Raw genomic sequence first — 27901 nt, forward strand, 5'->3', positions numbered from 1 at the left:
TGTTAGGAGAGCAGCATGTTGGCTCTCTAGGCCAGGATGTAATCATTTGAAAAGGGCATAAATGTTAACTAAAGATAAAGTGCACTTGCCTTTAAAAGACTCTTGTCTGCAGTCATGTTGTTATCCAGTCCCCTCCCTTATGTATATCACTGGTCCTTTGAACATGCTCAGCTCAGGAAGTCACCATGAAGCCTGGTCTATGTGGGGTCAGGAAGAGGAAGTGTGTGCCTATGTTCTGAAGCAGATCAGTGGATAACGTATGACTGAAGTTGTGAATTTTCTGTCATATTTTTATGCATGACACTGATCTTCTTGACTTAGTATTGCTACCCAATGGATGCAAGAAGTTAAAATGCCCCTGTGCCAGAGCAGGAGACATGAGGCATTTGGGATGATAGGAATGGCTCGTTCAGGGCTGACTAGAACCAACCCATATCAAGGAAGGATCCAGAAAGACAACAGGAACCCCAGCTACTGAACAACTGACACCTAACAGTGGGAAGCTCCAGGAGGTAGAACCTGGGAACTCAGCAGGGCTTCCCAGGAGGAAGACAATAGACCAAAAGGTGTCAGATGTCTGTGTGACGTTATAATATAATATCTCATTGAAAGGTGACAGGGCCAGAAAGAGTTATTTAACTCACCTCACCGACTGACCTGACCCATGAGTGAACCTTAAGAACTGGTTAGGAAGATATGTAAATGAATAGAGCTTTGAAATGCAAGTCTGCATTGTTAGAGGTAGAAGGGTAGATGTTTGCTCAGGTCTTGGGATGTAAGCAAACAAGTCTTGTCTATTGCTATAGTTTTAATTCAAAGATCAAAAAAGGAATATTAGCATTTAAGATGATACTTGAGTGAAATAGCATTATGGTCTATGTGTCTCTTTGAAGGTTGTGGTAACCTGTATCTAAACTGTTTAATGGATAAATTACTCTGTGCTAATTGCCAGGATGTTTGGAAGAAGGAGTTAAGCCTATTGTTTTCTCAGGCCAAAAGGCTGCTGGAAATGTATAAGAACACTGGGACATGATCCTTCTTCATCTCAGATCTGCTTTGGGTTTCAAGAGGGGGAAACCTTAAGCCACTAGGATTGAGATCCCCAGTCATTGACTGGAGCCGCCCTGAATATGGACATTGGACTATAACCTATGGACTATTTCTAAAAGGACTTTTGGCTACTACAAGCTCACCTCTACTATGTATCTGAACCTCAAGAATTGAATTCAAGTCTGTATGTACATTGATCTTTTAACCAACTCTCTCTCTTTTCTTTTTAAATAAATTTTAGCTTAGTTAATAAGAATTGGCTGTAGCGTGTATTTTGGGTAAGATCTAAGTTATAATTGAACCTGAGTATGTGGCTGATCCTTTGGGATTGGAAGAACCTTTTCTTTTATATGATGAGATAAGATTTTCAGGAATCATCATCACATGTTTGACAGATGTGTCTGGACGGATGCCTGAGGCTGGGCACTTTAAGGGAACTGCGTTGTTTAAACTTCTAAGTAACCAATAAGGTATTACAGAAGCTGTTTTGTGCTGGCTTGGTAAATCTAAGTGTTGGAATAACCACTAGCATTTGGAATTTGTCTGCCCTGTTTTGTTTGCAGTTCAGCCTGATTGAGTGACCTCAGCTGGCTCCCACAGGCAGCACCATCACAGTTTGCATTAAGAGCTTAGCTCACAGAGACACAGGAAGCTCTTGCCTGGGATTGAGAACAGACAAAGACAGAGAAAAGAAACCCTGGGGGTTCCTATAGCTGGATGGCTCCAGGGAGCCCTGGTGTGGGCTACTGCCTTAACCTTTGCTTCTTTATGCCAACTAAGAACTTCCCAATGCTGCATTCCAGTTGACTGACAAACCCTAGTCTGTTCTGAAAAGGCTGCCTGGTGTCACTGCAAATGCTTGCAGAGGTGCACTGATCCCTGAAGAGGGTGCAAGTCTCTGAACAGGAATCTTCCCCAGTTGGACTTGCTGGACAGAGCTCACACAGTGAGAAGCAGGAGTGCTGGAGCCCAGTGGCTGAGTCTCAGGGTTTGGTTACACTTGCAGATGTAGAGTGCTGGGAGTTAAACCAGCCTTCGGAGACCACAGCAGGGAAAATGCTGCCGTGTGTTTACACTGTCAGCTGCAAGCGTACTGGCATGGCCACACTAGCAGCTCTTATAACACCACACAGAGCAGTGGATTGTGGTAGCTACCCCAGCATGCAAGTGGCTGCAGTGTGCTTTTCAAATGGGGGAGAGGGTGGAGTGTAACAGGGAGTATGTTGTATGTATGTGGGGGGATGGCGTGTTTGGGGCGCAGAGAGTGTGTCAGCATGCTGTCTTATAAGTTCAGAGAGCAGCAGACACACACACACACCCGCCTCTCTCTCTCTCACACACAGACAGCAGAAGCATTTCACAGTAATGGTTTGCTTTGTCCTGGAGCAGATAAGCATGCTGGCTGTCAGAAACGGAGTCTGAAAGGGGATAGATACATGCCTGTAGCTGAGTTCAAAACAATGAGAAGAGTGGCCACTTGACTTTAGAGGATTATGGAATGTTTCTGGAGGCCAATCACAGTGCAGTAATGCAACATGTTGTCCACACTGATACTCGGGCGTTTCAGCCAGGGCGCAGCAAGTTCTATGCTTCTAGTAGAGGTGGATTACTAGGAGCGCTCCAGCTTCAGAGTCCAGGAGCTCTAAGTGCCTTGCCAGTGTGGACTCCTCAGGAGTTAGGGTGTCCAGGGCTGATTTAATGCACTCTAACTTACAAGTGTAGCCAAGCCCTCAGAGGCATTGAGGCCATGTGGCCTATCTTTTAGGAACAGTGGGATGCCTTTGGGGTCCAGCACATTGAATGGGGACTGTTTAAAAGCTGGGCCATAGCACAGATCCTGTGGATTCATGACACAAGGAAGGGAGAGATCTGTATTATAAAAGTCAGGATGAGGTTCTGTAGGTGCTGAGCTCTACCAACTTGAGGAGCCTCTGTGTTCAGCATCCTACAGAAACTGGGGCCCTGAGAGACTATCCAATTTAGACAGGCCTACTGTCAAGAAGTTGACATTTGGCAGACAGAAAGAATTACGATTATGCAGTTACCAGCTCACCTAAGCATGAACTGTATTTTTGTAAAGTTATTTCTATCTTCATAAATCATTAATTACCATGTGCTATTTTAGCTTAAATCTCTCATGACTTTTCCATATTTTCATATGACAATAATATTGCAGTAACAGCAGGGAAAGATTGGAAACCTGTCCATAAATCTTTTGGAACTTGATGTTATGGCTGTTCCATGAGCATCCTGCAACTGCAATCCCCATGTCACGTTTCTTAGGCAAAGAATTCTCTATTGTCAAGAACAACAAAGCCATTGTTCTTCTGTTTTGGCTTATGACTTTCCATTTTTCCCATTTCCCTAATTATAAAATGCACCTCCCAGTAGATTCTGAGCACAGTTACAACAGTGCACAATGCTTATTGAAAGTGTTATGTAAATAAACTCAGTCCCCAAATGAGTTCAATTCCCTATACAAGCTCCTTTTTCCTCCAGCAAATGACTAAGTGGATGAGACGTATGCCATACTAGAAAGATCAAAGATTCACGATGGATGAAATGAATTCCAGAGCCAAGAACCCTCCACTGAGATTGCTCTGCACAGGGGCGGCTCCAGGCTCCAGCATGCCAAGCTCATGCTTGGGACAGCAAGCTGCGGGGGGCGCTCTGCCGGTGCCACGAGGGCAGCAGGCAGGCTGCCTTCGGCGGCTTGCCTGTGGAGGGTCCGCTCATCCCGCGGCTTCGGTGGACCTCCTGCAGGCAAACCACCGGAGGCAGCCTGCCTGCCGTGCTTGGGGTGGCAAAATCCCTAGACCCGCCACTGGCTCTGCATCTAGTACCTAGAAAAAGTACCTCAGCTAATCTTAAGCATTGTGATGGCACAGAAGGAGAGAGGAAGTTTCTCAGTTAGCCAGAATCCAAACCCTACAGGCATAAGTAGGGCCCTACCAAATTCATGGCCATGAAAAATGCATCACGGATGGTTAAATCTGGTCTCCTCATATAAATCTGGTTTTTTGTGTACTTTTACCCTATACTATACAGATTTCACAGGGAAGACAAGTGTCTCTCAAATTGGGAGTACTGACTCAAAAGGAAGTTGCGGGGGGAGGTCACAAGATTATTTTAGGGGGGTTGCAGTATTGCCACCCTTACTTCTGCACTGACTTCAGAGCTGGGTGGCTGGAGAATGGCAGCTGCTGACTGAGGGCCCAGCTCTGCAGGCAGCAGTGCAGAAGTAAGGGTGGCAATACCATATCATGGCATCCTAACTTCAGAGCCTCTGCCATACCAGCAGCACAGTTTCAGAGCTGGGCTCCTGGCCAACAACTGCCGCCTTCCAGCCACCCAGCTCTGAAGGCAGGGCCACCACCAGCAGCAGCACAGAAGTAAGGGTAGCAGTAGCACAACCCCACTACATAACCTTGTGACCCTCCCCAACTCCTTTTTGTGTCAAGACCTCTACAATTATAACACCATGAAATTTCAGATTTAAATAGCTGGAATCATGAAATCTATTATTTTTAAAATCCTATGACCAGAAAATTGACTAAAATGGACTGTGAATTTGGTAGGGTCCTAGGCATAAGACCTAACACCATGAATTGCATGGAAGAGCAAACATGAAGCCAACAGATTGATCTTTTGAGGTGGAGCATGTTACATATGAAGTCAGATGCAAATAAAACTGTTATACCATTCCCTTGGTCCATGCTGAACAAAGTAGCTGAGCTAACAAAGGTATAACTTAATTATCCAGCCAACTTTTGTTTATCTTCATCTATGATGAAATCAAGGATGGTGCTAGTCTTGTTAGTCACTGACCTTACACTTGACAGAATTTTCTTTCTGTGGTATAATTTTGGGATAATGTTTGTTCTCTTTTCCGTTTCAAACCCAGTATCAGTGTAAACTTAGTTTCACTTTAAATTTCATTCAGATACCAACCTCAGTTTAAAAAAGTTGTAGAACGAGTTTTATTAATAGGAATATAAACATTCTTCTGTTTTGACACTGAGGGTATGTCTACATCTACAATTTTGCAGCGCTGGTTGTTACAGCTGTATTAGTACAGCTGTATAGGGCCAGCGCTGCAGAGTGGCCACACTTACAGCAACCAGCGCTGCAAGTGGTGTTAGATGTGGCCACAGTGCAGCGCTGTTGGGCGGCTTCAAGGGGGGTTCGGGGAACGCGAGAGCAAACCGGGGAAGGAGACCAGCTTCGCCGCGGTTTGCTCTCGCATTCCCCGAACCCCGCTGCAAACCGCAGGGAAGGAGACTTGCTTGCTCGGGGATTCGGGGAACGCAAGAGCAAACCGCAGGGAAGGAGACCTGCTTGCTCAGGGATTCGGGGAACGCGAGAGCAAACCGCAGGGAAGGAGACCTGCTTGCACGGAGGTTCGGGGAACGCGAGAGCAAACCGGGGAAGTAGACGAGCTTCGCCGCGGTTTGCTCTCGCGTTCCCCGAACCCCCCTGCAAACCGCAGGGAAGGAGACCTGCTTGCACGGAGGTTCGGGGAACGCGAGAGCAAACCGGGAAGGAGACCAGCTTTGCCGCGGTTTGCTCTCGCGTTCCCCGAACCCCCTGCAAACCGCAGGGAAGGAGACCTGCTTGCACGGGGGTTCGGGGAACGCGAGAGCAAACCGGGGAAGGAGACCAGCTTCGCCGTGGTTTGCTCTCGCGTTCCCCGAACCCCCCTGCAAACCGCAGGGAAGAAGACCTGCTTGCACGGGGGTTCGGGGAACGCGAGAGCAAACCGGGAAAGGAGACCAGCTTTGCCGCGGTTTGCTCTCGCGTTCCCCGAACCCCCCTGCAAACCGCAGGGAAGGAGACCTGCTTGATTACCAGAGGCTTCCTCAGGTATGCTGGGATACCTGCTTATTCCACGGAGGTCAAGATAAGTGCTGGTAAGTGTCTACACTTGATTACCAGCGCTGGATCACCAGCGCTGGATCCTCTACACCCGAGACAAAACGGGAGTACGGCCAGCGCTGCAAAGAGGGAGTTGCAGCGCTGGTGATGCCCTGCAGATGTGTACACCTCCTAAGTTGCAGCGCTGTAACCCCCTCACCAGCGCTGCAACTTTGTGATGTAGACAAGCCCTGAGAAGCCACATTCCTTGCAGTGGTCAGAAACAATTTGGTTTCTATTGCTTAGAGAATGCCGAATGTGAATGTCTGCCTGGTGAAATTATGCATAGAGTTTCTGTCTGTACTACTGACCACATGAAACAAGCTAAAGCAATTTCATACCACTGAGCCATAAGTTAGACCCAATTTTTAAAACCCCTTAAAACTGTACTAGCAACAGAGGTCATTAGATGATGCAACTCATTTATGGAATTTTAACTAACACCTACCTCATTTTCTGCTTCACAGGGTTTGCTTAATGGCACATACGCTTACAAACCCTGGAGATACTGTTTGATAGGCTTTACAAACACAGTCGTTAGGATGCAGTGATTAAAAGGTAAAATATCAGCGAATTTATGGACTATCAACTGTGAACATAAATAAGTTGTAAAAAGCAGAGAGAGGGAAAGCCCTTAAAATAAAAGAAACTGAGATTAAACTTGAATTCCCAAACTTTTTAGTACTGCAGCTTTCTTACAGATATTTAAAAACTTGATGGCTTCCCACAACCAAATGTCTTTTTTTTTCAACCAACTCAGGACACTAGATTCAAGAGAGAGACTATAACCTGGACAGTTTGGGGACTTTATTCAACCACATACAGTTTGTTTAAAGATATAATCTAATCTAATCCATGTTTTTAAAACTATAATTAAAAATATGGATTTGTGGGTGTGTTTGGACGTAGTCCAAGATTTTAGCGAAAATATTGGGTCTGTTTCAAACTGCGCAGTTGCCTGATGTTTGGTTGACTCTCTGATAGCACCAGACATAAGTCATTTTTCAAAATTTAAATTATTTCTGTGTTTAGTTGTCACAGAAATCATTGCTGAAAGCCCAGATTTACCGAGTATGTTTACACTGCACTTACACACCCACAGCTGGCCTGTGTCAGCTGAGTGGGCTTGCTCAGCTCGAGTTGCGGGACTGTAAAATTGAGGTGAGACATTCAAGCTCTGGGACCCTCACCTTGGTGGAGTCCCAGAATCTGGGCTCCAGATTGAGCCCAAATGTCTACACAATGATTTTACAGCCCTGTAGCCTGAGCCCTGCGAGCCTGAGCTAGCTGACACGAGACAGCCATGGGTGTTTAATTGCAGTGTAGACACACCCACAGAGATGAATGGAAGCAGCACTTTTATAGCTTCTACTGAGTTTTTCATACCCTCCTTTAACAGAATCCAGAATTCTTGCTTTGTTAGATTTGAAAACTTGGTCTTGAGTGTGTGATCAGTTGTCCACTCCAAGAGATTTTCTTGAGCTCGGAAGCTTCACGTTGGAATGGAGTCAACTGTTATCGAGAATGGGATTTGAATCCAGTTGGTATTTGGAGATTCATGTTCAACTCCAGAAAAATATTAATCAAAAAGGGAATACAATTCAGACATATGAGCTAATATCTGGTCTTTAAGAGGTTTTGATCACTTTCACTCTGTTCTTTTTAAAAGTCTGATAACACTGGAAACATCTTGGTAACTCCCTCTTAAATGTGGCATCTCCAAAGACAAAGCCTCAAGAATCCCCGGATTTTCTCTAGTATATTTTCTCAAATATATCTAGTATACTTGTATTCCTTCCTTGAAGTATTAGATTCAGTATATTCAATATGCCAAACATGTTCACCAGGTAAACTAACATTGTCAAGTCCACATTCACACATGTAATCTGCAAGGTCTGTTTTCCTAAGGAGGAAAATTCTGATTTTGTCACACAATTCAAGGACACATTGTAACATTTTCCCATGTGACAACCACCTAACTTCACTGTAAAACAGAAGCTGAGTGTGGGCAGAGCTCTTTGCTTCACACAGAATATTGAAACAATGTGTTCACTGCCCAGGATTTTATAAGTAGGGTCCTACCAAATTCATGGTCCATTTTGGTCAATTTCATGGCCACAGGATTTAAAAAATCATAAATGTCACGATTTCAGCTATTTAAATCTGAAATGTCATGTGTTGTAACTGTAGGGGTCCTGACGCAAAAAGGAATTGTGTGTGTGTGGGGATCTTGTAGGGGTTATTGTAGGAGGCGCTTGTGGTACCATTACTCTTACTTCTTCGCTGCTGCTGCTGCTGGTGGTGGTGCTGCCTTCAGAGTCAGGCAGCTGGAAAGCAGTGACTGCTGGCAGGAAGCCCAGCTCTCAAGGTAGCAATGCCACCAGCAGCAATAAGAATGGCCTGGTATGGTATTGCCACCCTTACTTCTGCGCTGCTGCTGGCAGGGCGCTGCCTTCAGAGCTGGGCACTCGGCCAATAGCCACCATCTCCGGCAACCCAGCTCTGAACGCAGTGCAGAAGTAAGGGTAGCAATACGTGACCCCCCTAAAATAACCTTATGACTCCCCCCAACTTTCTTTTGGGTCAGGACCCCCAATTTGAGAAACACTGGCCTCTCCCATGAAATCTGTATCGTACAGGGTAAAAGCACACAAAAGACTAGATTTCAGGGCAGGAGACCAGATTTCACAGTCCATGACGCGTTTTTCATGGCTGTGAATTTGGTTGGGCCCTGCTTATAAGATTAATTATTTAAACATTGAGGGCCTCATGTACTTCAGGTTGCAACTTCTTTGAGCCAAAGCTTGGTGATGAATCATGCAGTGTGTCCAAATTGCTCCTTGTGCCACTTTCTTTACTCATGCTTCAAGCCCACTGTTCTTTCCAATCACGGCTGCTGCCCCATCAGTGCATAGCCCCACACACGTAGCCCAGTTCAGACCTTCATCTGCTATGAATTAATTGAGGATTTTGAACATTTCTTCACCAGTTGTTCAGACTGGGATTTCTTTGAGGAAGAGAATTTCTTCAACTATTGTACCTGCTTTGACACCTAAAACCAATACCAGGATGTATCTGTTGTCCCAGAGGCCAAATGGAAAAAGGACTCCTAAAAGGAAGACTGAACACCAACTTCAAATTCTGGCCCACTGTTGCCATATAGTTGCTTTGGGTGCTCATGGTCACTGAAAATTTTAACGTTTGGATAGTCGATTTATTATCTTTCGCAGATGAGAGTGGCTGCTTGTTTGATGTAACTGACTTTGTATTCATTAAATTACATGTAGACCCAACATATACTGCACAGTCAAAGACAATCCTCTGCAAATGATTTCTCCTCAGATTTCTACGTGCATCAGAAAAAATACTCAAACCGTTACGTGGCTAAAGAAAAAGGTCTGTCTCCCTAACGAGTTAACAAATTCAACAATTTGCCAAGCAGAGAAGCAGAATAGCTGTTGACTATTGACCCACAGCCTAACAGTGGCAAGAACAAATGTATCTGAAATCACAGTTTGCCAAATCAGTGAATGTGCTGGTCCCCTGCCTTAAATCAAGAACTGAGGCATACCTTAATGTACAGCAGGGTAAAGGCTAACAGATTTAAATCTGTTCCATTAATCTTCTACCTCTGAAAGCTCAAAGTAACTACTGTAACTCCCACTGGATAAATAAAATGTTACTTTCGCTGTAGAGCCTCATGTCAGATAGCTACAAATTACACCAAGATGCAATTTTTGGAAGAATTCTGATCCTGACAATGAAAATGAATAATGGACAAAGCCCACTGGTCCAAGTACACCAGAAATATCCAGTAAGAAACAGACCTGCATTGGCAGAGGCCTCTCTGAATCCCAGCTTTCTATGGTTTCAGCATCACATCCTGGTCCCACTGAGGTCATTGAGAGCTTTGTCATTGACTTCATGAGGATCAAGATTTGGAACCTCGTCTAGTACAGCATAAAGCAGTTATTATAATCTTACTCATACCACAATTACTTAGTGGAGCTTTAGAAAGTGGACTAGGATATAAAAATGGCAATTTAATCCAACAGAATCCTATCAGGAAGACTCTGGAATGGAAATAGAGAACACTCTAATTGTATCAGCTCACTCATAAAACGCTAGCACATGAATTCTGGGTAGAAGAGGAGTGCCACATGCAGGTCCAGGATGAACAAGGAGCAATGCTGACAGACTCCAAAGAGAGCCTTCTTTAGTTCTCCTCAGTCAGAAGACAGAGGCTGGGATTTAGGGCCTGGAAAGCATGGATGGAAGGGATTTAATAGTAAAAAACAGCAATAGTATTTACTACTTCTACAAACTTGCAATAACTAGGGGGATTCTCGGGGCTCTTTCAGGCACACAGATATCTCCCTAGGATATGAGTTTCTATAGTGAATGTGAAGTAAATGCTGAGGCTGCACTGATGTAGTGCTTCCATGCAGACCCTACCTGGGCCAACAGGAGGGATTCTCCTAAGGGTGTAGGTAGCCCACCTACTCAAGAGGTGTGGATTTTTCACACACCTGAACGATGTAGTGATAATGACCTAATTTCCTAGTGTAGACCAGGCCTAAGTGAAATTCACATAAATACCTTCACATGTTTGATCATGCTCTCTATCTGCATTCCTAATTCACCTCTGAATGTTGGACCTAGCTGCATTTCCTCTGCAACTGCCAATATGCCTTCTCTCCCCAACTCTACATAAATAACTGCAAAAGGAGCACCCACTCAACATGCCTCTAGCTGGTATGCTGCTAATCTGTGGGAGGCAGTCCTTGCTTACAGCCCTCCCTGCTGTTCACTATTTTCCTGTCCCCTTCATCATCTTCTACCTTCATAGTCTCTCCAATAACCTGCACAGATTCCATAGTGCCCCCTCCCAAATGCAGCATCAGACCCAACTCCGGATCAGCAACTGATCCCCAATCACAATTTCCCAATTGCATATCCCTACACTCTACCCATTACCCGTCACCCAGCAACAATCCAGTCTTGCTCCCCTTCGGTACCATTACCAACTTCTCCCTAACTCCTACACACAGAGTGCTGATCCCTCAATTTACAACTCAGTGCTCCCAATTCCCTGCCACAACAGTCCCATGCTGAGAGCTAGTGAAGGTTCAGCAAGTCTCTCTGTTCTCCACCTTGTCCCTTGACTAGCAAATGTGGGCAATACCTGATAAAAACATATAAAATGGTGACTGATACAGAGCAGGCAGGTTGGGAGCATCTGCTCTTCATCTCTGATATCTCAAGAACAAGGGGACATTCAATGAAATTAAAAGGCTGCAAACTCAGAACTGATCAAATGAAATATTTTTTCACATTGTGCATATTTAGACTGTGGAACTCATTGTCACAGGAGGTTAAAAAAATTAAAATTCTGTCTCTGTTTGGAAAATAAGAGGAAAGACCAAATTCTGTATAGGCAAATGAAACCTAAGAAAAAAAGCCAGGGTTTTTGCCACATGCTGACACAATTTGTATTGAAGTTTAGCAATGATACTGTTGCAAAGGGCAAGGATCTACTGTGTGAAGAAATATTTTATTATTATTAATAATAACTAATAATTTTGTAATCTCACTCAGTTGAATCATTTGAAATGAAAAATAGACCAAACACACCAAAAAAATCAGAGCAACTCCACAAATTCCTCTCCACAATATTGCAGCATGCTCATACCTCAGATTCATTGCAACATTGTCCCTTTCTAATCTTGTGTTCAAAAAGCAAAGCATTATGTTATTGTGGCACATGCAGATCTTTCTTTAACTATAATGAAAAAAATAATTACATTCTTTCACAGTTAACATGTTATGCTAGTGCAAAATCTTGAAATCCACAGTTAAATGCAATGGTTCCACCTGAATGAATATGAATAGACTTGGGGATGCTGTGCTGATTACCTGTGGAGAGCTGAGCAGGGAAAGGATTCATTTCTTTGTCTACCATTTTCTGGTACAAAGCTCTCAGACTGAATGGCTCCACAGTGAAAGGTAAAGTCCCAGTCAACATAGCATACATATTCACTCCACTGAAAAGAGAAGCAGAGAAGAAACAGTTAAGGAACTTAAAAGTATGCCATCAGGAGTGAGGAAAGGCATGTAGGAAAGTGCAGACATTGTAGTTATCTGCAATATTTTCACTTTAATGTTCAACAACTGTAAAAATAATGTGCAACTTTCATTTCTCTAGGGTCCCCAGCACCTTTGGAATAGGAGCCTGATTCTACTGCTGCTCTGCATGTGGACTGCTCACTGATGTCAGTGGGAGTTTCACATAAAGGTCCCGATCCAGAGCCAATGGCAGTGGAAAGACTCCCAGCTCTAACAAGAGCTGAACAATTCTTGATATTAACTCCCCCAAACTGGCCAATTCACTGATGACAACTCGGGGTTTCATCTATTTCTCCTCACTCCTAAAAGGGCCTTTAAATTAAATTCCCTTTGAGAATTTACTTTTTCCATTTTGCTGGCAATCTCAGTAACTCATGCACAGCACAGAAATGAACTCAGTGTATTATAAGGTATCACACTCCATAGCAATAGTGTGGTTAGATACAGGGAAGGCTAGACACTAACTACATTTTTTCTTAAATTAAAAAAAAAATATTGGCACAGGATATTTTTGCTGGTAAAGGTTAAGGGTTTAGAAGAATGGCAGCCTTCTGATTGTCTGCATTCCAATCAGAGTAAGAGCTCCTGCATTCCACAGTGCTGGTAACCCCATCCCTGATGTAGACAGATGACCCTGTGCAGGAGTGAAAGATTAAGTAGCTGTATGATAGTTTAGCTCTGGATCTCCTCAGAGCAGAGACTACAAATAAGGCTCCAACTTGTAAAGCTCCTAAAAAGTGGTTAGTTGTAAAAAGATATGACTGGATCAAATTCAGACCTGGTGCACTGACATCAGTGGAGTTATATAAGAAATTAACCCATTGGACATAAGTATACATTTGACTATTCTCTTACTGCTATGTATATCTATGGTCTATCCCTCTTAGCAGTATTAATATCTAGATAACACTTTACATTTTTAAAGGGCTATAAAAAGTTAATTAGCGAATGCTCACAATTCAGGCATGTAAGTTTTATGATCTCTAATTTACTGACAGGGAAACTGAGTCATGGAGAGGTTAAATGGTTTGCCTGAGGCTGCACAGCCAGTCAGTAGCAGAGCAGAGCTAGAACTTCTACAGCTCAGGAAGGCAGTACCGCTTTAATGTTTGACCTTATGCCACTTTTTCCACTTCTTCCTGCTCATGGATTACAACTGTGTTTATTTCCAAGCAGGAGAAGAAAAAAGTGTCCGTATATACTGCTGACACCACATATGGGCCAACAGCTGGGCAAATAGAAGAGTGCAATCCAAGCCTTTCCAATAACGCAGACACATTGGCTCCAAAACATCTTTAGTATTCCCCTACCTCAGGCAATGGACTCTTTTGTCTGCATTCTATGGACATTAAAAATCTCACAACATTTCTTGTATTTGTATGAGAAAAGATATAAGAGAAGTTTCCTCAGCTGAAATTTCTCTTATATCTTTACTATTATGTTCTTTATACAGTGAGCTGGGTAGCTTCCAGCCTTCGTGCCAGAGCTGACTGTATATAATATATGGATTTAGTGGGCGAGTTTGGAGATCCTTAGGTGTATAAGGAACTAAATACGGTATATTAAATGCACTTCAGTGTAAAAACCATATCTTCCTCTGTATTTGGAAAGTTTTTACCACATTTTCAGCTCCTCCAAATCTAAATAATCAATATACAATATAATAAAGTCCATTTTCTAATCCAGATGTCCCCCAAGCAGTGGGTCACGCTATTCCTAGGGAGTTTGGTTGATCACAGTAACCGAACACTTTAATATATCTGATATGATCTACGGTAAAATGAATTAAAAAAAAAATTAGCTGTTACGAGCTACATAACTCACATGGACCAAACGTCTATTTTGGGACCATATTTTTTCCTTGCAAGAAGTTCTGGGGCTGCATAGGCAGGGCTGCCACACTGTGTGCTGAATGGATCAGAGTAACCCAAGATACCCGCACAGTTGCTCAAGCCAAAGTCTGTGAAAAGGAAAGAAATACTAGATAATACACACACGTACACACACACACATGCACTGAAACATTAGTGAAAAGAATATAATTTTTCCACACATATGAAGTCTACTGCCATAATAAGAACTCATCCTGAAAAAGCACTTTCAAGAGTTAGCTATCTTTATGGATTGAAAGAGAAGATTTTGTCAAGTAATTTTTTTTATTTATTGGAGAAACATAACTTAGGATACATTCTGTTGTCAGATGCACACTTGCAACGGCATGATTTTAATGGGTGTTGCAGAAGTACAGCTGAGAGCAGAATTTGGCCTGAGTGTGCATGTGTATGGGGCAGAAAAAGACCTTAAGATTGTCAAATATTTTATATTATTGCAAAACATTGCTAAAAGGCAAAGTCTAAATCTTAGAGCTTCAAACTTTACCACTAAATCGTGTAAATGAGCCATCAACCTTAACAAGAGGTTTTGCTTTCTAGGGCTGTGGTGGTAATATATAAACACAAGGTTGCAGAGGTCAGCACTCTTGAGTCTGAAATGGCAAATAGGGAAAAATATGGGTGGAAAAAAAATTGGGGTTTTTTTGTTTAGGTTTTTTGTTTGAAGTAATGTATTTATAGCGATATATCATCTATCCATGTAAAGTCTCCATTTCCAGTTGAATGTTTTGATTTGATTCATGCTTCTTACAAATTTCCAGAATGCATACAACGCATATGGATCTCAGGGTGATTTAAATGAAATTAGTTTAGACAGGAAAACTGAATAATGCCTAGGAAAAAATAAAGTTATAAAGATTACCATGTGAGCTGAAGTGTCTAAGTGAATACATATGAATATTTTCCACTTGACTGACTATTTGGGAGGAAGGCAAGCACAGAATGCATGTGCACTACATTACATCTGAGCATTCAAAATGTGCTGGAGAGAGTCTGCAGGAGCACATTGTTAAAACTGAAGGAAGGGTGGGGACTATTTCTTGCCTCTGATGGAATCCTACCCTGTTTGGATACTGATTAATCATCCCTGCCAAAGATGACTTATCCCTGGAGTTTATACAAATAATTCTGAATATTCTTGTTGTTGTTATTATTATTTTGTGCACAGACAGGACCAGATTATGTCAAGTGTAAGATAATTAAAATATTCCTAGGAAAGATACCTCCATAGACCCATATAAGGTCTTACCCTACCAGAATCTTGCCCTTTCAAATTGCACAACTTTAACACTGTGCTTTACTGACAAAATACTTAACGAGCCAGATTCTCAGCAGGTGTAAATCAGCACCACTCCACTACAGTCAATGGACCTGTGCCATTTTACACTAGCTGAGGATCTGCTGCACCATATTTGTTTAAACTATAAACACGCCCAGGGAGTTAACTAAATATATAAGCTGTGCTTACTGAAACAAAACCTCTTTCCTTGCAGAAAAGAAATGAATCGATTCCTCAGTTCTTCACTCTTCCTTTCTTTGCACTACCAAGAGGTGTGCCTTGGACAGGGATTGTATCATGGACTAAAGGGGAACCTTTTTGAAGAAGTTCTTCAAAATATTGGTAGTATATGCACTGGGCTTTTAAATAAATATTTACTTTTGATTTTAATGAGAGAACGTAATTGGCACTAACACTAATAATTGTAATACTGGTATTGTCTTTATCCAATATCTTTTGTAACCTTTGCTGTTTGCAGAATTAAGATCAAAGACCATCATTGGTTCCTCAAAGTAAACATTATGACATGAGGAAACTCCCCTACTGTTCCTCTTAATGCTGAATCAGTGAACCATCACATTACACTTCTATGTTGTAACACCTTCAGGAACACAATAGTGAGCTCAGCATATGGGCTACTGATTAAACTAGACCACGGGTAGGCAACCTATGGCACAGGTGCCAAAGGCGGCATGCGAGTTGATTGTCAGTGGCACTCACACTGCCTGGGTTCTGGCCACGGGTCCAGGGGGCTCTGCATTTTAATTTAATTTTAAATGAAGCTTCTTAAACATTTTAAAAACCTTATTTACTTTACATAAAACAATAGTTTAGTTATATATTATAGACTTTATAGAAAGAGACCTTCTAAAAATGTTAAAATGTATTACTGGCACGCGAACCCTTAAATTAGAGTGAATAAATGAAGACTCGGCACACCACTTCTGAAAGGTTGCCGACCCCTGAACTAGACTATTACAGTGAAGGGAATGTTACTAAATAACAGGGCCATTAGTACTCTCAGACATTTAATATAAGAACTTATGGGTTAATTCAGCCCTTGTGCAAGCAGGCAAAGCAGCAGCAACTTCAGTGGAATTGCATCCACTTACACTAGAGCTGCTTTTGGCCATTATTTCTTGAACAGAATGCCAATCTGTGGTACCAAGAATGCCCCAAGCCCTATAACTAGCACTATGATTATGTCTTTATCAGATACCTCTGATCAAGGGCTACTGGCTACAGAGAAGCACATTTATTTCACCCAGACCTCAGAAATCCACATCTCAGATCTGAGTCTTAGCAAGCAGCTGACCAGGGCGACACTTTATGCAATAAAAGGAACATGCATAACAGAATATAACCAATGCGCTTAATACAAATCACTAACAACTTACTCTAAATCATCTTAATATGTAGCAAAGAAGAACTGACAAAATCAGAAGCCATCATTTTGGCAGTGTGATGCAGAACAGGAGTCAGACTCAAGGAGTTAAGCTCTCATTTGTGTGTGTGAGTAAGCAGAGGCATTCTGTTACTGATGGTATGTCTACATCTACAATTTTGCAGCGCTGGTTGTTACAGCTGTATTAGTACAGCTGTATAGGGCCAGCGCTGCAGAGTGGCCACACTTACAGCAACCAGCGCTGCTAGTGGTGTTAGATGTGGCCACACTGCAGCGCTGTTGGGCGGCTTCAAGGGGGGTTCGGGGAACGCGAGAGCAAACCGGGGAAGGAGACCAGCTTCGCCGCGGTTTGCTCTCGCGTTCCCCGAACCCCCCTGCAAACCGCAGGGAAGGAGACCTGCTTGCACGGGGGTTCGGGGAACACGAGAGCAAACCGGGAAAGGAGACCAGCTTCGCCGCGGTTTGCTCTCGCGTTCCCTGAACAGCCCTGCAAACCGGGGAAGGAGACCTGCTTGATTACCAGACGCTTCCTCAGGTATGTTGGGATACCTGCTTATTCCACGGAGGTCAAGAAAAGCGCTGGTAAGTGTCTACACTTGATTACCAGCGCTGGATCACCAGCGCTGGATCCTCTACACCCAAGACAAAACGGGAGTACGGCCAGCGCTGCAAACAGGGAGTTGCAGCGCTGGTGATGCCCTGCAGATGTGTACACCTCCTAAGTTGCAGCGCTGTAACCCCCTCACCAGCGCTGCAACTTTGTGATGTAGACAAGCCCTCCGATAACTTGTAGTAAGTTCCTTAGGGCAGGCACTGTCTTTGTCTGTGTTTTGTATAATGCCAAGCACTCTGGCACCTAATACAGAATATAACTTTTATGTTGATCAAAGTAAAAAATAAATAATGTTTTGGTTAATTGAAGAGCAATGACCTAATACAGTCATCTGACTTTGAAAGTTCCTGTTTACTCATGCATTCCCATGGGAACTGAATTCCCAGAGTCCTATTCCACATCAAACTGCAGTCCCTGCCCCAAGGAGCTTACCATAAGTTATCTTAGTAGCTGAACATCTCTGCATATTCATGCACAGAAAGGAGAGCTTTATTCTCCAAATCAGATTCATTGCCACTCAGAAGCCCTTGCTGGAAAGCATCTGTACAATGACAGCCTCCGCTGAGAGACCTTTCATAGTTATGGTGATATAAAATATTTTATTATCATGTATCATCTAAATGAGAGAGTGTGCAGAGGAGTCGGGAGGGGCAGATTCTCTCGTCTACAGAGGCCACTTTGTGCTGCACGAGCAACACAAATCAGCCTTCAACCAGCCAAAGACAGCCGGTGGAGAATTCCCCCTATACAGAAGAGTTTCTCTGCTTGCAGAAGACTGGAAGATGCTGCTGCCAGCTGCCCCCTTTAAGAGAAATGTGAGGGCATGGCCGGGGCAGGACAGGGACATGGCATGGATCTCCACTACACTCAATCCTCCACTTGGTGTAAGTTAGAGCTGCCTCTGTGCCCTAACCTGCACCAGGGCCAGGGGTCATGAATCAGGGAGCTGCAACCAGTTCCCTATGGTCTCTCTTCTCTGTTCCATCCACACATATTTCCAATTAAATGAATAAATAGACTTTTTTCAACCTTTTTTCATTTGTGGACCCCTTAAAAATTTTGAATGGAGGCGCAGACCCCTTTGGAAATCTTAGACGTAGTGGGTCTGCTAACCACAGGTCAAAAACCACTGCCATAAGGGTTTCAGAAAAAAAATTTCAGAAATACTTGTCTGTGTGTTGTGACAGGTATGACAATTTCCTGCATTATCCAAGACAAACCATACTGAATTAAGTTTAAGTATCTTAGGAGCTCATTGTATTAAAAATGTTTGTGGTGTGTGGGATTGTATGTAACTTGTCTAGGACACAGGACTAACCCAAACCTTGAGAAGTGTTATGAGATTCAAAGGACTCTTAAATAATGGGTTAAGACAAGAATGAGCTGTTAGTTGAGTAGGTTTCCTAGGAAATACTTTGAAGGAGGGAAATGCAAATACCCACCTCCTGACTGATCTTTTGAGTTTCACCATGGGGACGAGACCTTTGTCTATGAATCACCTATTCCCAGGACCAAAAGGCCCAAAGGACATAAAGGAGTAACTCACAGATTCATGGGAGTGCTTGTTCTGAGCTAAAGGAGTTATGAATGGGTAACCACAGGAAAACCCCTGGGTAAGGTTTGAAGCACTGTTCATCAGCCAGAACCCTTGTTGGAGTGAGGGGGTGATCTCTGGTAAGCTGATTAGTATGCATGTAGGTTCTTTTATTGTTTTTAATCCGTTTTCTCTGTAGTGCTTTTACCTTAAGAGTAAATGTGCTTGATTAGAAAGAGCTGTGTGGTAACTAAAGTGGCAATTACATGGGTACTGTCTTTGAAGAGAAAAGTAAAGCAGGCTGGCTTAGGCGCCTGACTTTGCTAGTGAATTTATAATGTGGCCTGGAGATACCCTCGTCAAGAGGAAGAGAGACACATGTCTCTACCCAAGAGAGTGAACAGCTGGGGAGCCGGAAACCTGAAAGTGGATGTCCTTGCTCGAAAATAGAGGAGGAATACAAGTGCAGTTGCCCTGAACTGGTGTTGCTAAGGTATCAGGACCAATCATTACAGGTGTCAAATAAAGAATTGTTCAGAGGAGACGCATTAGCCAACAAATTGGTGGATCACTTAAAAGATAACTCATATCTGTTTTGGATTACTTCACCAAACGGTGGCCTTCTCAAGAAAATTAAATCCGAGGATTTCCTTACAGTAGGAGAACCTGAAACAAGGAGTTTCAGCTAACTTGTGATACAATGTAGCTGTTTGGATTGACTGGAAATCTGCTTTTACTTTTAGTCTAATAAACTATTAGTCTAATAAAAAGCTCTTTATGTTCTATAACTTATACAGTTGGACAATGGGGTTGAATTGCCTTGTTTTAAAAACACACACTGAGTACAATCTGCTACTGTTAAGCTGCTGTCAGTTGTGAGGACTAGAGGACAATTTATTTTAATGTAAGCTAGTCTAAGGGTATGGCTACACTTATAGCTGTACAGCGCTGGGAGTTACAGCTGTGTTCGTACAGCTGTGTAGGGAAAGCACTGCAGTGTGGCCACACTGACAGCTACCAGCGCTGCAGTGTGGCCACATTTGCAGCATTTGCAGCGCTGTTGGGAGTGGTGCATTGTGGGCAGCTATCCCAGCGTTCAAGAGGGTGCAACGTGCTTTTCAAAAGAGGGGGTGGGGTGGAGTGTGACAAGGAGCGTGGGGGAGACAGAGAGAGTGGATTTTTGGAGGTGACACTGTGTCAGCTCCCTGCCTTGCAAGTTCTAAGGACTGGAAGATACACAGCACCTACCTTCAATCATTTAAAAAGTTTTGACCCCTTCCCCCATCCCCCTTATTCACTAAATGCAAATTATGCACTCCTAAATAGCCTTCAGCCCACATAAGCAGCTGCTCAACACGGACTCCCTCCTCCCCCTCCGCCGTGTGGCTTCTCTCCTCAAGCAAACAGCTGTGAACATTCCAAAGCAATTTCCCTGCCTGACTCTGCTGCTCACTCGAGCAAACAGGAGCTGTGTTTGTATTTTAAGATAAGCAGCTCCGAGGTACCTGGAGTTTAGCCACTCTTCCGGTTTGTTGTGAACAGGCATTCTGGGATACCTCCTAATACCCTGGAGGCCAATTACAGCGCTTTTGGTGGCCACACTTGACGAGCAGCGCTGCATCACCAGCGCTGCAATCATTATACCTCAAGCAGACCAGGTGTACAGCCAGCGCTGCAGCCAGGGAGTTGCAGCGCTGGATGTGCCTTGCAGGTGTGGACACTTACTAAGTTGCAGCACTGTAAACCCACCACCAGCACTGCAACTCTCCAGTGTAGCCATGGCCTAAGAAGACCTAAACATCTCCTTCCCTATCCTTTCCATACCACCTACTGTGGAGAGACCTTACTTATGCAACTGAAGTAAGTAAGACTGTGGAAACAGTTTGGACATTTTTTCTTTTGTTTTGGCACACCAGTTTTATATCGTATCTGAATCATCTGACTGTGTCTGTATTTGGATGTCAAGTGTATGTACTGTTGGGTAATCAAACCCCCGAATAACAAGAAAGTTACAGAAATTCTTTAAATCCGTCAGATGTTCTCATTACAGTGTTACAAACCATCTGGTCTCACTTAGCTGCTAAACTGAGATAATGGGTGGTATCCATCATATTGATGAATGATTCATGGTAACATATCAATATCCTCTTGACCTGCAACTGAAGCAATGCAACATTTTGTTTTGCTATTATCTTTCCAGAGTTACTTGATTCACTAAAATGTAGCGACTAACAAGTCAAGGCAATTTTTCAAAACACTGAATTCCTAAGTGGATTTTGGATATTTTAAAATACATTAGCAGTCCCTTCTTGTCTGCACAGAGATGTGTATCGTTCATATAGATGAACTGGCTCGCCTTTTGACCTAAGTTTAGTCAACACTTTTCATCAAGTCTAAAATGACGAAATCTCTCTTTCAAAGACAGAGTGAAAGAAAAAATCTGACTTCTAAGTAGACAACTAAAGATACTGCTGCTGGAAAATGTGTAGGCATGGAAATAAATATAAACAGATGTTCTTTAATAAGGGGCATATTTTCTTTTCAATGCCCACATTAACATTAATGGGAGTTACACACAGGCAGTGAGAGGAGAATATATTCATAGACGATTAATCTACGTCTGCAGGACTTGAATGAATTGAGCACTGCATACAGTGGGTGCCGTAATACAATCAAGAGTCCATTGTTGATTTTATTTTTTTAAACAAGCTTCTAAATCAATTTCTCATCTGACTTCAGCAGAAGCACGTGCATCTGGGGGCAGAATCCAGCGCTTAATAAATATGAAATTAACAGGGTAAAACAAATTATTTTTGTGGGATCACTTTGATAATCCTCACTCTGGCAATGCTCCCACTGATTTCAATAGCACTTTTGCCTAAGTAAAAACTGCCGGATCGGACCTTTAATAAATAAATCTGAATTCACTGGAACATTTTTCACAGTGTGCTTTCAGCAACAGCTTGGATGCTATTTGCACTCTCTCAGCATCTCTCTGTAACACCATTATGTGTTGTCACATGGAGGATTGTGAAGACTCAAAAATTCCCTTTATATGATTGCACAGATTTATGTTATTGGAATTTCCAAAAGAGTTTCATACCAATAAGCTTGATATTGTTGTCTTCATCTAGCAACAGATTTTCTATCTTCAAGTCTCTGAAAGAAATAAAATATTTTGAGTGAGCATCTGAAATGATGAAACAACTTTTTGTTATTCTCAACTGGTTTTTTTACAAGATTCAGAAATAGTAATAGCTATTATGAATTATGGAAGCAGTGGACATGGTTCCATGGTTAAAGCTGAGTTTAGTTTTACACTTAAAAGCATTTTGTTACTCCTCTTCCAAATTACTGCCTGTATCCTTTGGACTTGAGAGACCTACTTCTCATTTCTTCATTGTCTGATTGCCTGTATATACAGACTTTCAGATAGGCTGTCATATGGTTAACAACCAGGTAGCTACTGACCACTGGGAATTAACAGGGGCAAAGCACCAGGAAAAAAGTTGATCTGGTATGAAATCAACAGAAGCAAACAGAATTTCATGCAGTAAAGTGAATTGTCCAGTACTAGACAATACTACATCTCTGAACAGGGAGAAAAACGATTTGGAAGTTAAAAGGAAGTTTTAGGATTAAGACAAAGTATGAGTAAGAAAGAGGTAAGATTTTTAAAAAGGAGAGAGAGAATTGCTAGATGAAATGAAAGCTGAAAATCAGTGAAAAGCAGGCAAAACGCCCACAGAAGGAATACAAAAGCCACAAAGGTAATTAGAATAATAAGATAAATGAGTGAAAGAATAGAAAGACTAAAAATACATACAACTAAAGTCATGTAGAAGAAATAAAGTTTAAGAAAAATAAAAACAGATAAAGTAAAAGTGTCATAGACAGAGAGAAAAACAAAGTAGCTAAAAATAGACAGACTGTACCACAGAGTGCAGTCAGACCTCGTTAATCCATGCTGTTTACCCATATGTCCGCATTCTCAATAGATTTCCCGGTAAGTGGTAACTGAGCTAGTAGTCCATGGTAACTGATCTAGTAGTCTATATGTACCAGTAATTTGTTAATCTGAAAGTTTTGTAAAATGCAGCACTGTGAACTAGATCGATATACTTCTACTTAGGGCTTGCTTACACTAGTGTTTCAAGTGTAGACACTACCTACGCTGACAGGAGGGATTCTCCCATCACTGTAGTTAATCCACTTCCCCAAGAGCAGTAGCCAGGTCGATGAAATAATCTTCCATTGACCTACCACTATCTACACGGGGACTTAGGTTGGCTTAACTACATCGCTTAAGGGAGTGGATTTTTCATATTCCTGAGTGACGTAGCTGGGTCAAACTAATTTTCTGGTGTAGACCAGCCCTTACTTGGTGAACAACTCAGCATTTCAACAGTGGAAATGATTATTGCCTTTTTTTATACCTGAGAGCCGTTCTATTTATTTTTAATCCTTCTTTGAAATAAAGAAATAAACCTCAAACCAGTAAAATCAGAAACCAAAGCAACACCCACCTCCCTGTCAAATCAAGCCATACCCTCGCAATTATTTTTGCTTTCAGGGATGTGGACTCTGAGCATGTGAATGAGTAAGCCCATTCTGTGTACAATGGTTCTGTTCAATATGCATGGAGGAGGTGCACACACACCCTTCGCATCAGTCTTTTTGACAACAATATTGCACATCTGGAGAGGGGAACGTTTGAAGAATATTTTGAAGGAATATTGTCAATAGAAAATGGTAGTAACAGTGGTATGGTCCCATTTTGGCCCTATAGTCTATTTATATTTCTAAGAGATTGTTCCCAAGAATGATTTTTTCATTAATATTCCATTTTAGATTATTATAAGCATATCACTTTTAAAAAGTGATTGAAGTGAGTGGGGTTTTACCTAAGGACACGCTGGATCAGGCCCAGTGAGTGCATGTTTCTTTTTTTAACCTCAGTGGATGAACCCAAAAGCAACAGCAAAATAACTCTTTAGAAACATCCAACTTATTATATACCAACAAGTGAACTTTGGCTCCAATTAGTTAGAAACACCTTTCCCACCAAGTAAATTATGTCTGAGGTGCTGCAAAAGGAAGTAGAGTACCCCAGAGGAGCCTTGTCTACACTACATCTTTTTGCTGGAAAATGTCTCATCATTGCCGATGCTGTATCAGTGTTAGCATTAACACAGATGAGGCACCCGCCAGCATTTATACCACACAGTCCTGCTCTGAGCAGGGTTAGATAACATAGTGCGTAAGGCTCCAGGCAGTCTCTGGCATTTGACCTATGATGCTTCAATGGAGCTGCAGTGGTGTTAGTAATGATGGGAAATTCTTCAGGAAAAGAGCCACACAGTCAGTGTGGGGCCCTTTCCTGGCAGAGAGAGCACTTACAGAATAGAACATTAGTGAATGAATAGGTCAGTGCCTTGGGAGAGGTGGAGTTGACATGCTATTTATCTCATTTTGATCACAGCTGGTTTTATGCCTGGCTTGGGCTCACCCTGCAGGAACAGGATTGACTCTTAATGCATTCAAATTTCTGTATTGTTTTCTTTTGCTCTGCTCTGTTAATTCTGTTTTGAGTGATGTGTGTGTCCAAATTATATCTTCAGTTGAGAAAGTTCATGATAATTCATTTGAACTGAGGACACTCATAGCTATATTTGTAAGAGAGAGTAAGAAAATGTATTGTGCTGATTTACAGAAAATAAAAAACAAAAATAAAAACAAACACACATCTAATCTACTCTGACTAAGGATGCTTTTAAAATGGCCAAGCCACATAGCGCATATACAACTTACGCAGGGACACAGAAACCAATCTGGCCCTCATTGAAATCAATGGAACTACCCAGATTGTGTAAAGTTAAGCACATGCAGAAATCTTTGCAAGATCAAGGCCTTAGGTCAACGTTGCAATTTTTGTGACTTTCACAATTTCGGCATGAGTTTCACACTTTTTGGTGTGTCCCTTAAAGTCCAGGTTCCTGGCCTGGTGGCGTAAGACTACAGGAAAATACCAGTTTTCATGTTTTAGTTTGTTTTTCCACAAAAGTAAATTTCCAGCCTTCATGAGTGAAAAGGTTGAACACATCACCTGGGTGAATCCCAAAGGTTTAGAAACCAGGAGACTAAGAAAAAGAACCCAACATTCTTTGTTTAAATCTCCTGATTTTGCAGGGGCTGAGTCAACACTTGGTGCTGGCTGTACTGCTAGTTACTAAAGTCTAGAAACGGTAAGACCTTCAGCACAGACCAAGCTCTATTACTGTAATACAGAGAAACAGAGTATATTTATAGTTTCCTGCGCTGTGAAACTATGAACATGCTGTCGTCATTCCCCATTTTTGAAAATACGTTTCCCTCTTTTGATTTTTTGTTTGTTTCATGCATAATGTTTGAAATGCTTATTCCAGCCAATAGTTCAAGTCTTTAGTTGGGCAGCTTAAAATACGTTTACAAATATTCACTTTCTGGTGTCACACAGCAAAACTCAGGCTTATTTTGCATTTTATTTTTATGATAGGTGGGGACACAGAGTCAATGTGTTTGCTGGAAGTCAATGTTGTGTTATCAGCAGGCAGCTGCAAAGCAGTAGTGATGGTGGATGCATCCTGCATTACATTCTCCATCACAAAATAAGAAAAGAACCAGCCCAACACTAATTCACCCACCCTCAACCACTTTATAGCCACAAGAAGAGCTGGAGGTGAAATAGACAGCAGATTGCATGGATTCAGTTATAATGCTTATGTACATTCCAAAGAGACCATTTTTGTTACCAAACAATATTCATTGGGCCCAAGACCATTGAAGTCAACGTGGCAGTATTAGTGTAAGTGAAAAGGGAATTTGGACTGACATCCTTAAAGCAATGCTTAGTTTGTTAATGACATTGTGCTCCAACAGAGAATGACTAATGGTAACTTTGAAATATATCATAAAATAGAATGACAAACCAGCTTTGCATTTCAAAAGGAGACATTCTTCTCTAGTGCAAAGATCTGTCATAAATACTGCACCAGCCACCAGACTACTTGCACTTAAAATTAATAGGATGAAAGTTATCAAAGCTAACACATCAAGCAAGGGGTGTCAACGCACAGATCTTATGATGTCCTAAATGACTGAATCCTAGGACACCACCTTCACTCTTTTCAATGTGGTTTTTTTGGGGAAGGGAGGGGAGAGAAGGAGACAGTGGATGAAAAAATATAGATACTCCTATACATATATATTTCTCTTGTCTTCAACAGTTCTGATCTTTTTTAATTGCACAATCCTAACAGAAGGTATGAATATATTTCCATGAAGAAAAAAGATAGAAAAAACAGGGTATACAGAAAGCTATCTTTGCTCTCAGTATATTATTAAATTCCTTTCTTTGACATTCTGACAGTAATTGCACTGAATAGGATTGAATTTTGTTAAAATTACTTTTAAAAGGTTGTTGAGAATTTCCTGTGGGATGCTGTTGCAAGCACCCAGGCTTTCACTTCATTTTCTTTGTTGTCCTTATGCTCCCAAGGGGTTTAATGTTCATCCTGGTTTTTGACAGCATGAAGGCCTGTGTAAACACCCTCTGAAAAGAGAAAGCTTCACCATATACTGCCATTTGGGTTTGTTTTCTTCTGTCAGAGGGAAAGATTAAGATTCCTATCTGAGTCATATTTGAGCTTGCTACTTGCACAATTGTAACAAACAACCAGCTCTTCTCATCATAACAATGATCCACATTTCTTTGTACACAGAGTTATATTTAGGGTATATATTATCTTGTATTCCAGTAGTGGCTACAGCATTCTCAGTGCTGGCTACACCTTTAGGAAAGGACAGTCCCTGCACTGAGGAGTTTACCATCTACAGTCAGTATTGGCCTCAGAAAGGCCTAGGAAGGCATGTGTCTATGGCAACATACATCACTTACAATACATATACACAAGCGATTTACTTATCTCTAAAATAAATGAGGCTGCTTGGAGTTTCTGAATTATAAACTGTTTTCATGTCACTATACTCTTAAAAGACACATTTCCTTTGAATTCAGGGTCCCATATCTGATCCTGAGATCAGAGTGATTTCTCACCATACCAAGACTTTATCATAATGAGTGGAGCTGGGTAAATAATATCCATCAGATAGCTTAGCTGAGTTTCATTATAATATTTCAAATATGTTTATTTAACTAATTTTTTTCACCCAGCTTGCAGAACCAAGAAGATAATTTGTGAGTATATTCAGTGAATAATTTAGCTGACAAATTTGGTAAATTTTTGGAACAAAATATTCAGCAATTTACTTATTTTCTTTAAATGCCCATCTCCATTCAAGAGGTTGAATGATCAAAAGAACCAGCTCTGAAAGGGGCACCAACAATGTCAGCCCACACGAGACCCCAGCGGCTGTGTTTTCTTTATCAAACAGGGAATGTGAACACCCACAGATCACAGAATAGATTTGAGTGCTGCTATTTTTGAAACAGCTTTAAAAATAACAACAACAAGAGAATATTGTCATTGCATTCAGGGTGAGAATGAATCAGACTTCCGCACTGATTCTTTCTTTCTTTCTTTCTTTCTTTCTTTCTTTCTTTCTTTCTTTCTTTTTTTAAATGCTACTGATTGAGCAGTCTATTTTCAGAGCTTCTATAGCCCAAAGCCCAGCAGGCTGAAGGACAACTCCAGAGGCAGCTATTAGCATTTCTCTTTCTTATGCAAACAGAGATCCAATGCAATCAATTCTAATTATCATTCCAGTGGGCTTTCTTGTCTCTTTATGATACTCCAAGTATCACATTTGTAATGAAAGACAAGATATTGAATGGTTAAGCCTCCATAGAAAATACTTACAACTATACTGACTGATCCTGCCACATTGTATCAGTTAAGCAGGCTTGGAGTTGGTCACTGCTTGGATAGGAGACTTCCAAGGAATAGCTATGGGCAGTACTGTGGTACTAGTAATGCAATAGGTGGCACTTTTTTTTCTAAGGCCATGTCTACATCTAAAATTTTGCAGCGCTGGTAGTTACAGCTGTATTAGTACAGCTGTATAGGGCCAGCGCTGCAGAGTGGCCACA

General features: G+C 41.9%; 1 protein-coding gene across 2 annotated transcripts in view; it reads right to left on the reverse strand.

Moving 5' to 3' along the window:
* The window catches only part of HUNK (hormonally up-regulated Neu-associated kinase), a 122231-nt gene that overhangs the window by 27722 nt on the left and 66608 nt on the right, over positions 1-27901 (reverse strand). For both annotated transcript variants that reach the window (XM_030579235.1, XM_030579234.1), the window contains exons 3-5: positions 21917-21972; positions 13915-14050; positions 11881-12008 (exon numbers count right to left, since the gene is read on the reverse strand). In XM_030579235.1, the coding sequence (XP_030435095.1) occupies positions 11881-12008; positions 13915-14050; positions 21917-21972 (320 nt within the window). The remainder of the gene's footprint in view (positions 1-11880; positions 12009-13914; positions 14051-21916; positions 21973-27901) is intronic.

This window comes from Gopherus evgoodei, chromosome 1 (assembly GCF_007399415.2).
Source record: "Gopherus evgoodei ecotype Sinaloan lineage chromosome 1, rGopEvg1_v1.p, whole genome shotgun sequence".
NCBI lineage: Eukaryota > Metazoa > Chordata > Testudines > Testudinidae > Gopherus > Gopherus evgoodei.